This window comes from Schistocerca piceifrons, chromosome 8 (assembly GCF_021461385.2).
Source record: "Schistocerca piceifrons isolate TAMUIC-IGC-003096 chromosome 8, iqSchPice1.1, whole genome shotgun sequence".
Classification (NCBI taxonomy): Eukaryota; Metazoa; Arthropoda; class Insecta; order Orthoptera; family Acrididae; genus Schistocerca; species Schistocerca piceifrons.
Genome location: NC_060145.1, coordinates 435,536,077 through 435,550,107, shown reverse-complemented (window position 1 = coordinate 435,550,107; position 14,031 = coordinate 435,536,077). Strand labels below are relative to the sequence as shown.

Below are 14,031 nucleotides of genomic sequence, written 5' to 3'. Positions count from 1 at the left end.
AGAGGAACTGACTTCAAAACGAGGAAATAAAAAAAAATGATTTTATATAAAATATACATAACAATGTTTTTTTATATATCGTCGTTTCGAAGATATTACTTCTAAATCTTAAACGCCAAATTACCTATTATGGTGCGTTTTACCCATTAAAAGTAAAATTGAACGCAAACAAAAAATACATATTGCTCTATTTTTGTCCCCATTCACGCCTGCCACGTTTGTTTACACTTGACAACGTTGCCTTATTAGTGGCAGACATCGGTTTGAAGGTGATATGTTGCTGCGTTCCTACAGTGTCGAGCACCTACCAGGAACCACTGGCTCTGTGGGTGGGCAACATGTATGGCCCCACTGCCGCAGGGGCCGGATCGTCTGTGGGACTTCTGCACGCCATGCATATGGATCGCAGTGCACTGGTGGATGGCGTGCCTGCAGACATGGTGGCCAACGCCACCCTCGCCTGTGCGTGGGACACCTGGTGAGTTCTCTGTCTGCTGCAGGATCAGATCCAGCTTTCAGATCTGTGGCCTTACAGGTCCTTCCGTGCGTTTCCCCCCTCCGTCCACCAAACATAACCTGCGCTACCCCCTTTCTTATATGCCACAGATGTTTAGTACATGTATAGTAATGAAAATAAAATATTATGATATAATAATAAATCGTTTGATTATAATCAAACATATAAAATAGTGTAACACAAAAATAATAAATTGTTTGCATCATTGATTAGTACATCATATTATAAAACTAAAAAATTTCAATTAGAGGAATAGAGAAATTGAAATCATGCATCAGAAGAATGTCCCAATTATATGCATAGTCAATTTGTATTAATAACTGTAATAGCTTAGATTAAATAATTATTTACACAATATAAAATGTTGGCTGCAGAAACATTCAGCCAGTAACTGTATATCTTTATCTGGTTGGAATTCTAGAGGTCACATACAAGTGCATCAACGAAGAGAGACGCTTAAGAAGTTAACTGAAAAGAAAGTTATTGTGTTACAGGCTGCTTGTAGCTTCTAAAATTCTTTGGCGCTTTAGAGACAATAAGTGTACATTCTGTGTAATTACTGGGAAGTTATCTGCGAAATTTGGAATTTTGTATATGCGCAAGTATAGTCCCTTCTATTAATTTCTTTTCTTTTACTTATTTATTTTTGGGACTACCACATCAGTAATTGCGTCGAATGATTGAAGAGCGCCGACGTGGCATGAACTCGACCACTGAAATAGTGCTGGAGGGAATTGAAACCATGAATCCTGCAGGTCTGTCCATAAATTCGTAAGAGTGCGAGGAGGTGGCGATCTCTTCTGAATAGAACGTTGCAAGGCATCCCAGATACAGTCAATAATGTTCATGTTTGGGGAGTATGGTAGCCAGCGGAAGTGTTTAAACTCGGAAGAGTGTTCCTGGAGACACTCTGTAGCAATTGTGGACGTATGGGGTGTCGTATTGTACTGTTGGAATTGTCCAAATGCATTGTAATGCGCAATGGACATGCATGGATGCAGGTGATCAGACAGGATGCTTACGTACGTATCGTTTCTAGACGTATCAGAGGTCCCATATCAGACGCCCCACACCATTAGTAAGCCTCTACCAGCTTGGACAGTCCCTTGCTGGCATGTGGGGTCCATGTATTCATTAAGTTGTCTCCATACCCGTACAAGTCCATCCGCTTGATACAGTTTGAAACGAGACTCGTCCGATCAGGCAACATGTTTCCAGTCAGCAACAGTCCAATGTCGGTGTTGGCGGGCCCTGGCTCTGTGTAAAGCTTTCTGTCGTGCAGTCATCATGGCTACACAAATGGGCCTTCGGCTCCACAATCCCAAATCGATGATATTTCGTTAAGAAGTTCGCACGCTGACACTTGTTGATGGTCCAGCACTGAATAAATCCGTGGAAGGGTTGCACTTCTGTCGCGTTGAACAACTCAGTTCTCTTCAGTTGTCGTCGTTCCTGTTCTTGCAGGATCCTTTTCCGACAGCAGCGGTGTCGGAAATTTGATGTTTCACCAGATTTCTGGTATATGCAGTACACTCGTGAAATGGTCGTACGGCAAAATCTCCACTTCATCGCTACCTCAGAGATCCTGTGTCCGATCGCTCGTGCGCCGACTATAACACCACGTTCTACCTTAAATGTTGATAACTTGCCAGCGTAGCAGCAGTAGCCGATCTAAGAATTGCGCCAGACGCTGGTTGTCTCGTATAGGCGCTGCCGACCGCAGCGCCGCATTCTAGCTGTTTACATATCTCTGTATTTGAATACGCGTGCCTATACCAGTTTCTTTGGCGCTTCAGTGAATAAATATCTACGAGTTTCTAATGTGACGCAGAACAATCATTAGCATCTAAAACTGTCGGCAAGTCCCTTGGGATTAAGAAAATAATATTAAATGTTTCTTAGTGGAATGTTATAAAACGGCCAGAAAATACGTGTCGTCCAATCCATATGTTCATTGTAAGAATCTCAGAGATGTGTACGAGTGTGAGCGGGAGAATTTTGGTAAATGATATCCCCTACAGGTAACAATATCTGCTTGAGAGAATGAATATGACCACATTACCTGATCCATTGCCTTGAATCAGAAAAGTAGGCGAGGAAGTGAAGATAAAACATGTAGGAAGTCTGTGGCCATCCAAAAGAAATGAGGTCAATTGAAAATGAGGACAGAGGACAAAAGAAAAATGGGGGAGAAGCGATGCTGTTTGGTGGGGTTCAAGGGGCTTACCAGCTGAACTCTCACGGGCGTCAGGCTCAGGTGCAAGGCCGGAGCTCTACAAGCCAGCGGGTAAATTTTTATAGCTTAGGAAGTTGTATCACATTTCGAATAGAACATAGTCACTTTTCTTCCGAAGAAAACAAGACCGAATATATCCAGAAATTGAAGCACAATCTGTCTGGTGTTACTTGCATCAAAATACTAACAACAGAACTTTGTCGAGGAATGGAAGGTAAAACTGAAAGTTGATTACATAAGAATGAGTCTGGTTGCAGCAGAAGAAACGGTACCTGAGTAGAAATTTTAGCATCGTGCTTTATCGTACCACAGCACCAGTGATTCTGAAACCGTTTTGGTGTTGGCAATACCTCACCTACACTATGAGCTGTGGTGTCATAAGGTTCGGTTATACATCAGCTCTCTAACGACTTTACATTTGCTAAACAGCACATCTTTGGTCCATTATAATTTAGTGGGCAGGTTAACAAGTATTTTTATAAATACATAATTTGCATAAATTAATCCTGTGTCACAAACAATGTTATCAAAAAGTGATAACTATCGTCTGAATAAAAATAAATAATTATTGATAGTATTTCTTACATAAGCGAATGATGGTCTTACACAATTGCGGATTCATAAGAATACAAAGGTAATTAATGTAGAGCATCAGAGCGACGTAAATGGAATACATGCATGCAAAGTTTGACCGACAGCCCGTTAATCACAAAATTCAAAGGTCAGCACACAAAAGTCTCAAAACAGACTTTTGTGCTGTTTCGACACAAGACATCAGACGTTTAGCGATGATTTAAATGCCGAGCCAAACTAATGCACGCTCTGTGACAGTGAATTACGCTTCTGAATATGGCTCCACGACCGAGCGAGGTGGCGCAGTGGTTAGCACACTGGACTCGCATTCGGGAGGACGACGGTTCAATCCCGTCTCCAGCCATCCTGATTTAGGTTTTCCGTAATTTCCCTAAATCGTTTCAGGCAAATGCCGGGATGGTTCCTTTGAAAGGGCACGGTCGATTTCCTTCCCCATCCTTCCCTAACCCGAGCTTGCGCTCCGTCTCTAATGACCTCGTTGTCGACGGGACGTTAAACAACACTAACCTAACCTATGGCTCCACGACAGTGCTTATACAGCTCGCCTATGACATTGTGTTCGAAGAAACGGTTTCTTCCCTCCTGCAAATAGTATCGTGTCTGGGTCTTCAGCTTCGACCATGGGAAGGCGGTGGTTCAACGGACAGAAGTGATGATTGCCTGTAGTAGCCTGATGGTTCACTCCTTGGATTACTGTACTTCCTGTACACCTTCTACGCCCAATATGTATTTCTTAAACGACTGAATAACTGTGAACCTACATCTCGCTGTTGTTTACTCGAAAGATTTTCGTATGTAATGCTTAATATTACCGGATAGTGTGTCTAAATGGAGTGCTGCCTTATCTCAGCACATGGTCAGTTCTGACGTGTTAATCTAACATATGTCGGTCGTAATTATGCAGAGAATGTTTGTACAAGTCAAATTTGTAATTTAGTTTTCTTATGATTGAAATGAAGAATGTTCTAAAACTATGATCACTTAGAGCTCGACCTTGGCTTACTACGTCCCTGTTCCGTTACATATTGGTCGCAGAGAGTGGATTGGGCTTGGGGTAAGTGATAAAAAAGACAAAGTTTAGAAATATTTACTAACTGAAAACCTTTTGCAAATAGTGCTATGTTGCAGCTAGTGTTTTGGTATGTGTGGAAGGGAGGTGACTAGGCTGACAGATCCGAGTAAAGCCTATGAGTGTTAAATGCATAATGCCAATCGTGAGGGAAACTCATCTAGGCTGGCGCGGCAGCTGCAGGAGCGACTTGAGCAAGCCGCGGCCCCAACTAGCCTGCTCCTAGGAGCGGTAAGTATGGCTGTCTCCCACGTACGGCTGCCTTAGCAGAGGTGCCCTTGGTAATTGTTAGGTTAGAAGTCAGCAAAACATCAAGTTCACAGATCATTGTAGTTTGGGGATGAGTTATACAATATCCGAATAGATTCAGTGATTTACACAGCGTCAACGTGATGGAGGAACCTTAGAAACCCAAAACCTTGTTAGAAGAACGAGTGGAATTGTTAAAATTTCGTAGCCAGACGCTTTTGAATAAGGTAACTAACTTATAAATGGACAGTGAAAGATCTCCCTCGAACGAACTTGACTGTAATGAAGCAGTGGTTTCTGGATGCTTGATAGTATGTCTGAAATCTTTACTAAACCCCCTGACGTCATGGTAGGATTGTTATGTGAAGCAAATGTCTCGTTTATTAGTAGTAGGGTTGATATTGAGCATACATTACATTTCCTCCTCGACCTACAACATAAGGCAGAGTAGTATCGATGAAAAAATATTAAGTATTATCAGCTGTTAATCTGAATGGTTTCTGGGTATTTAGAGTAGTTGCTATGGGAGGCTCTGAAGGAAAAGTTTCGTTTTGCTCAATTTCATGAGTTAATTTGCAACAAAACATTAGTTTAATAGAGCTCGACGTGAATCACTAGAAAAACCATTTGAGGACAATGTTAACAGAATTAAAAATGGTGTTCGATGTTTGTATCTCTCGTTTTCAGAAGCAGAAATTAATAACAACATATAAGAAGGAATGCGCACACCTGATAGAACACGAAGAACATTTAACGCCCACCTACAAAAATTTGTGCGACAGCAGTAGTTGATCTCGCATGTTGAAGCTGTAAGGGATTCTGACAGCAAGCGACAAGAAGGGAACGTCTCAGCATTTCTGTGGGAGAAGGATCGAGAGCCTAAAGCTAGGGAACGCAACTTGGATACGATTAGTTTTTTCAGGGGTAGCCACAGTAGACATTTAGCCAGGAACTGTCAGGATAAAAGTAGAGATGTCAGTAGCTGACGGTGGAGTGTGCCGCAGTGATTGCTGGAGTGTTACAGGATCCTTGTGGCACCGTTTTCTCAGGTTTCTTTCATATGTGCTACTATTAATGGAGAGCCACCATGTGCAGTGTTCGATAGAAGCCGTTCTTTTACCTACATCAATCGGGAATTTATGTGTTACATCAGGATATTTGTAAATTTCTGGCATTATGCGGAAGATATGAACCATTCAAGCGAAATGTAGATGTTTGATCTGGTTGGTCAGTTATGTATACATAACTTCAGGTGGCTATTTAAGTCAGGGTCGCTCAGGGGCTGTTAGCTCCACTATTTTTGGGGGCGAATTTTGTCTATCATGTAGGGTTAGTCCCAATCGGTGTAATACAAGGCTGTTTTTCATTTTGCTCCTCAAACGGTTATTAAATTCTGCAGACGTACGCCACTTTGGCGGTTACTACTAGTGGTGCTCGAGTGTCATCTACTTATGAGTTAAGTAGTTTGAATCCAGGACAACATGAACAGCTGGAGAACTTCTGCAAGGAGTTTGGAGATGTTCTCATTGCTGATCTAGATGTGTCGAATGTAACATCGCACTAAGAGACACTAATCCAGTTAGGCGCCCTGTCTCCCCCATAAATGAAGCGATTGCAAGCTGAGATTAGAAGGTGCAAAGTAGAAACTAGGAGATCCTCCTTGCCTTTCGTCAACTTTTCTGGCCCAAACCAACGTGATGAGGTAGGCTCTGGTGTGGACTACCACGCCCTCAATAAGGAGGTCACTCTACAATCTACACTGCTGCCTCATTTACATTTGTGCTATTCACTGTTTCAGAAAGTATTTAATCAAGCTTATTTCCAGTTGCCTTTGGCTAAGGAGTGGAAACCAGTAACGGCTTTTGAAACTGATTGGAATCTTTTCGAATACAACCAAATCCACTTTGGCCTGTAAATAGGAACTGCCTTGTTACCTCATATTATCGTCAACGTATCTTCGGATTTAAGGTTTAGCTATGTATATCACTGTTTAGATAAATTTCTTATTTCTTGTCAAAATTTTCAGGAGCATCTGGATCCTGTTGTGAAGGTTTCTAACCGATTGCTATGAGCTTGATTAAGCCATCTAAACTGAAATTCGCCCAATCTGAGATATTATTTTAGCGCGCATAATTTTACCTACTTTGGTATTGACTAGATCCGCCTGGAAGAGATTCACATCAGTTAACTGCCTAAGAATGTAAATTAAATGCCTCAGTTCATAGATATGGCGAATTTTTCCCGAACGTTCGTCTAGAATTACGCCCAGTTAGCCAAGGGACTTAACGAGCTAATGTGAAGGGGATAGAATTTGAGTGAGTTCCTCCACAGCATACGTTGTTCGAAGTCTTGAAGGATTGGCTGGAAAGTGCTCCATTTATAGCGATGTCCGATTTCGAGAGGGGAATTTACTATGGTGGACATATGTGATTCGCAGTCTTTCCCCTGTGGAAGTGAAGTACTCCATGTGTGAACTCTAGATTTTCTCAGTAATCATCGGTCTGTAAAAATTGAAGATGTACAAGAACATCGCACTTTCCAACTTTAAATTGCGAACCAATCCCTTAGATGGGTGCTTATGAGGTCAAGACCGATAGGGCGGGTTGGTGAGTGGACGATTAGGACTTCTGTCTTTAATTTCAAATTTAAATACATCCATAAGACAGAAGATTTCGTATCTGATGATCTTATTCGCATGTTTCGTTAGGAGAATCAGAGGGAATATGAGGAAGAAAAAAATGTTTGTTGTATTAATACAGTATGAGGCAATTTAACTGTGTCCTATTTTGATGGGGCTTCTGCTCCTTTTTAAAGATGTAGGTGACCGACAGTATACACACCCGGAGTTGTCTCCAGTTAAGGAGCGGTTGAAAAAGGCCGAGACTCTAAGACCATATGTTTCGAGGAGAAATATATCGCGTTGCATGGCAAGGGGACATCAGAGAGATAATATTGTATTACCATCTTGAATGGTTGCTTATTATTCAAACACCACCATCAGACAGCCGTAGGTGTTCACTTGCACAGTGACAAAACGAGGATGAGAATTAGTGAAAACTTTATTTGGAAAAGTGTGGACAAAGAAATTAAGAAGTTGGACCACACATGTCACATGTCTTTACTGAGTAAGCCCGCACAGAACATCCCCTACGGAGTACTGTCCTCAGATGTGACACAAGCGCCGATGCATAAAATGTAGAATGATCTTGCCAGTCCGGTTCCACCACCTCGGGAAGGGAGCTGATTTTCGCCAGTTTGCGACAACGTATGGACGCGCTACTGCTGGTTAACTTCTACTATGAACATAGCTACGCAAATGCAGAAAATTATTGATCACTTTCGGCAGCGAAATAAATGTTTCGAAATGGGGGTGGCTCATACCAACACAGCTCCATATTACCACATCTGTTGACTCAGGGATGGAGACGTGGCTGCACGATCCGTTACAGCCATGCAGATAAGATGCCTGTCATCTCGACTGCTAGTGATACGAGGTTGTTGGGATCCAGAGCGGCGTTCCGTATTACCCCCCCCCCCCCCCCCCCCCCCCCCCGAACCCACCGATTCCATATTCTGCTAACAGTCATTGGATCTCGACCAACGCGAGCAGCAATGTCGCGACACGATAAACCGCAATCGCGGTAGGCTACAATCCGACCTTTATCAAAGTCGGAAACGTGATGGTACGCATTTCTCCTCCTTACACGAGGAATCACAACAATGTTTCACCAGGCAAAGCCGGTCAACTGCTGTTTGTGTATGAGAAATCGGTTGGAAACTTTCCTCGTGTCAGCACGTTGTAGGTGTCGCCACCGGTTCCAACCTTGTGTGAATGCTCTGGAAAGCTACTCATTTGCATATCACAGCATCTTCTTCTTGTCGCTTAAATTTCGCTTCTGTAGCACGTCTTCTTCGTAGTGTAGCAATTATAATGGCCAGTAGTGTAAATCCTCTCATTTTTCTTTTTTTTTTTTTCCTTGATGTATTCGAATCTCTATCTTCCTCTGCCTACAGTTCTTGCTCTCTACAGCTCTCTCTAATACTGCGGAAGTAATTCCCTGATGTCTAAACAGATCATCCCGTCTCTTCTCCTTGTAAGAGTTTTCCACATATTCCTTTTCTTTCCGATTCTGCGGAGAGCCTCCACATTCCTTACCTTACTAGTCCACCTAATTTTCAACATTAGTCTGTAACGCTACATCTCAAATCCTTCGATTCTCTTCTGTTCCAGTTTTCCCACAGTCCATGTTTCACTACCATACAATGCTGTGCTCCAAACGTACATTCTCAAAAATTTCTTCCTCAAATTAAGGTTCTGTGCTGGTAAGGAATGTCCTTTTTGCCATTTCTAGTCTGCTTTTGATGTCCTCCTTGCTCCGTCCGCTATTGGTTATTTTGCTGCCTAGGTAACAGAGTTCCTTAACTTCATCTACTTCGTGACCATCAGTCCTGATGTTAGTAAGTTTCTCACTGTTCTTATTTCTGCTACTTCTCATTAATTTCGTTTTTCTTCATTTTACTCTCAATTCATTCCCCGTGCTCATTAGACAATTCATTACATTCAGAAGACCACGTAACTCTTCTTCACTTTCATTCAGGACAGCAATGTCATCAGCGAATCGTACCATTGATATCCTTGCACCTTGAATTTTAATCCCACTCCTGAACCTTTCTTTTATTTCCATCATTGCTTATTCGACCTGTTTCTTCGATGTACAGATTGAACAGTAAGGGTGAAAGACTACATCCCTGTTTTATACCTTTTTTCATCCGAGCATTTCGTTCAGGTCGTCGACTCTTATTCCCTCTTGGTTCTTGTACATATCGTATATTGCCCGTCTCTCCCTACAGCTTACTCCTATTGTTCTCAGAATTTCGAACATCTTGCACCATTTTACTTTGTCGGACGCTTTTTCCAGGTCGACAGATCCTGTGAACGTGTATTGATTTTTCTTTAGTCTCGCTTCCATTATCAATCGCAACGTCAGAATTGTCCCTCTGGTTCCTCTACCTTTCCGAAGCCATGCTGATTGTCATCTAACACATCCTCAGTTTTCTTTTCCATTCTTCTGTATATTATCCTTGTCAGCAACTTGGATGCGTGAAACTGTTAAGCTGACTGCGATAATTCTTGTAATCCTCAGCTCTTGCAGTCTTCGTAACTGCGTGGATGATATTTTTCCGAAAGTCAGATGATATATCGCCAGACTCATATTTTATACCACCAATGTGAATAGTCGGTTTGTTGCCACTTCCCCTAATGATTTTAGGAATTCGATGGAATGTTATCCATCCCTTCTGCCTTATTTGATCTTAAGTCTTCCCAAGCTCTTTTAATTTCTGATTCTAATACTGGATCCCCTATCTCTTCTAAGTCGACTACTGTTTCTTCTTATATCAGACAAATCTTCCCCGTCATAGAGACCTTCAACGTACTCTTTCCACCTATCCGCTCACTCACCTGCATTTAACAGTGGAATTCCCGTTGCACTCATAATGTTCTCGCCCTACTCTTAATGTCACCGAGCGTTGTTTTGACTTTCCTGTATGCTGGGTCAGTCCTTCCGAAATCATTTCTTTTTCGATTAAACCTTTTACACGGGGAACTGCAAGGAAGGCTTTCTTGGTTAATGCGATCTCAAAATAACGTAACGGTGCTGAGCCAAATCTTAAATCAGGAGCTCTGTTGAATAATATTCTTCTCGTAACTATGACACATAAACAAGGATTTACCAATACTTGGATATTACAACAAACATTCAAAGATTAAAAGAACTTTCCCGCAACATGATTTCAATGGAACCTTGCATGACATGAATCAGATGTTATCCAAAACCCCGCTTTCTAAGGGAAACAGAACATTAATCTTATCCAAGAGCAAATTATATTTGCTTTTAAAACAATTTCAAGAAACATTTTACAAAAATCAAGCTGCCTGCTGATCTGTGCTTTATAAAACAATCCACAAATGGACATCAACATAAGCACACAAAATACTGAAAGCTCAAGGAACAGTCCAACCACACATGGTACCATTCACAGTACAGATTTGAAGACAATGTTTTCAAACATCGTCTGTCTATAAAACAAAATTGATTGGTGGCATACATTAATACCATGAGCTGATAAGTGCTTGGATACCAAACTGTCAGCTCACTGTTTATTCGTTTGCGTTTTCCCTTCTGTGCTAAGATGAAAATCCTGAAGCAACACGGTGAGATCCTGCCAGATATCATCAAATAACACCAGCCATGCGTGTTGCGACTGTTGACCTTTACATAAAACAGACAGCTCGTTCATCAGCGCATTCACAACTTGTAATCTCGACGGTGATCTAGATGGCCCAGCAAGCATAAATCTTTCCCGTCAATGCTCAGTTCAAAATCGAAACGTAGCTCGGACGTTATCTTAGTTCCAAGTGACCCTGTGGACGTCGACTGTAAATGCTGCCATCGAGCTTCTGTCCAAGTAACATTGTACCAACCTCTTGGCATTAATTCCACACGCAAACATTTCCTCACTGCCCGCTACATTGGCCAGCTCTTCCATTCGTTGGAGGTGGCGAGTGCCGCGCCGGCCTGCACGCAGAGCTTTAAAGCCTGATCGCTCGACCCCAGTGTCACCTGGCGAGACTTTAGGGAAGGCAACACCAGGGGACACGGCCTCGGTATCTTTCACTATCGACAGCAGAACGGCTCATTCTCCCCCACTTTAACAAAACGATGAAAGGGTAACCACGATACGGTACTATAATCCTGATGACCTTTGTAGTCCAACTTAAGCTGGCCAAGATGAACCCGGTTTTGTAGTTCCTGACGAAGCAACTGGGTGGTGTGAATTTATGGACAACTTTTGCGTGGCCGTATGAAACGGTCTAACATCTTTTCCGTAATTCTCTGTCCACCTTTAGTATGTGCTTAAAGGTTCTTAACGTGTAATACGACCACAGTGTGAAGAGAAACCCCACTACGGCCCAAGTTATACCGCCTAAACTATCTCTCACACGCAAGATAAATGTCATGATGGGGCGCAATTCGTTTGCCTTTAATAATGTCTCCGTCCGTATTTTCAGGTAAGAGTTCGCCAGCCATCCACAAATTACCAAGCAACAAATTGATGGGGCAGTCTAACGTGAGCTTAGACGTACTTGCGATACGCATTTCATGTAATGAAGCGTTAAATGTGAAAAGCAACCAACTGACTGATCAAATTCAGGGAGGCTATGGGAATGAAAAAGCTGACTTTAAATTCCTGTTAACCTGCCCCACAATAGCAGGATGGGGAATCGGGTTCAGCAGTAACGTGTGAAGCAGCATGATCAAAGCAAAACTTTCAAAAACGCTTGCATTATTCGATATCTAAACGTCGGCGGCTAAAAGCTAAAAGATGTGGTAGTCAGAAGTTGTATGGTAACATTTTCTGTAGTTGACGTACTTGGAATGACCCAAACAAATCTAGTGAATACATTCAAAGCAACAAATACGTAACGAAGCCCATTTCTAGTGTGTGGAAGACGCCCTAAGTTATAATGCAGATGTTATCCATTGGGCAATTTTCCCTGGAAGAGCACAACAAACCCCAAGACATGATGGAATTCGGCTTAGTTAACTCAGATAACTCACATTGACCGAGTAGTTTTTTAAGATTTTTTTAAAGCCCGTTCCACATCAGGTGTTCCGTAATTTTTTGAACCACCTTCGCCAAACCCAAATGACTGCCACTGAAAGAGTGAAAGGAATAATTGAATACAGTCAGTATCATGTGCTTTGGCAAGCAAATCTTCAGCTGATTTACTAACAAAATAAACAATTTCCAGTGGAACACCTATCAGTCATATCCCCATGGCAAAGTAAAGGGTGATTCAAAAAGAACACCACAACTTTAGGAATTTAAAACTCTGCAACGACAAAAGGCAGAGCTAAGCACTATCTGTCGGCGAATTAAGGGAGCTATAAAGTTTCATTTAGTTGTACATTTGTTCGCTCGAGGCGCTGTTGACTAGGCGTCAGCGTCAGTTGATGCTAAGATGGCGACCGCTCAACAGAAAGATTTTTGTGTTATTGAGTACGGCAGAAGTGAATCGACGACAGTTGTTCAGCGTGCATTTAGAACGAAGTATGGTGTTAATCCTCCTGATAGGTGGTGTATTAAACGTTGGTATAAACAGTTTACAGAGAATGGGTGTTTGTGCAAAAGGAAAAGTTCTGGACGGCCGAGCAGCCCGTGACAGAGCACTTCATCACTGGCTTCCAAGAAGCCCTGATCTTACCCCCTGCGATTTTTTCTTATGGGGGTATGTTAAGGATATGGTGTTTCGGCCACCTCTCCCAGCCACCATCGATGATTTGAAACGAGAAATAACAGCAGCTATCCAAACTGTTACGCCTGATATGCTACAGAGAGTGTGGAACGAGTTGGAGTATCAGGTTGATATTGCTCGAGTGTCTGGAGGGGGCCATATTGAACATCTCTGAACTTCTTTTTGAGTGAAAAAAAACCTTTTTAAATACTCTTTGTAATGATGTATAACAGAAGGTTATATTATGTTTCTTTCATTAAACACACATTTTTAATGTTGTGGTATTCTTTTTGAATCACCCTGTATTTTCAGAATTTTCCCATGCTCCATATCCTGTTACTGCTCCTCTGTCAGATGCCTAAATAACATTGTAAACTCGGTTAACACCACAGCTACCCCTGCAAATGCCTTCTCATTGAGATGATAATGCGAGATAGGAGGGAGGTTCTTCTTAATACACCCGACCCCGGGTACCCAAAAACCGATTTTCAGACCTGCGAATATGGTTAACCCAGAATTTAAAGGCCGAGACGTGTATCACCCATCGTGCAATGTGACCTGTTTTCCTAGACCTAGCAAGTACCCAGCGTAAAAGCTTGTTATTCGCTTCCAAATAAATGGTTTAATGTAAGAGGTAAATCGTAAACTTCACTGTGCGAAGACGATGGCTAGGGCTTCCAACTCGTAGACCGAGTACTTTTTTTCAGATTTCGACAGCGATCGTGAAGCATATATTAATGGCCTACATTTGCCTTCTTCTTCGTGATGTAATACGACAATAAGGCCACTATAGATACGTCAGTTTGCCCAACAAAATCCTGTCTACAGTCCGGGATGTCCAAGACAGGACAGATACAGAAGTTTCCAGGGTATCAAAGGCTCACTGGTGAACATGAGTCCAGCAAAAACATTCACTTTTTTGGCGGAGGTTGTTGAGGGGCGTGTTCATGCTGGGCAACGTTTAGGACGAAGTTACCAAAAAAATGGTCATCCCGACAGGCAGTGTCACACCTTTTTTACCCCTAAGTGGTCATAGGTCGCAGATAGCTTTAGTTCTACTTTGTTCA

General features: G+C 42.2%; 1 protein-coding gene across 1 annotated transcript in view; it reads left to right on the top strand.

Annotated features, from left to right (window-relative positions):
* Positions 1-14,031, top strand: part of LOC124711975 (fatty acyl-CoA reductase wat-like) — a 174,180-nt gene that overhangs the window by 115,720 nt on the left and 44,429 nt on the right. The window contains exon 6 of the mRNA XM_047242258.1: positions 295-478. Within this exon, the coding sequence (XP_047098214.1) occupies positions 295-478 (184 nt within the window). The remainder of the gene's footprint in view (positions 1-294; positions 479-14,031) is intronic.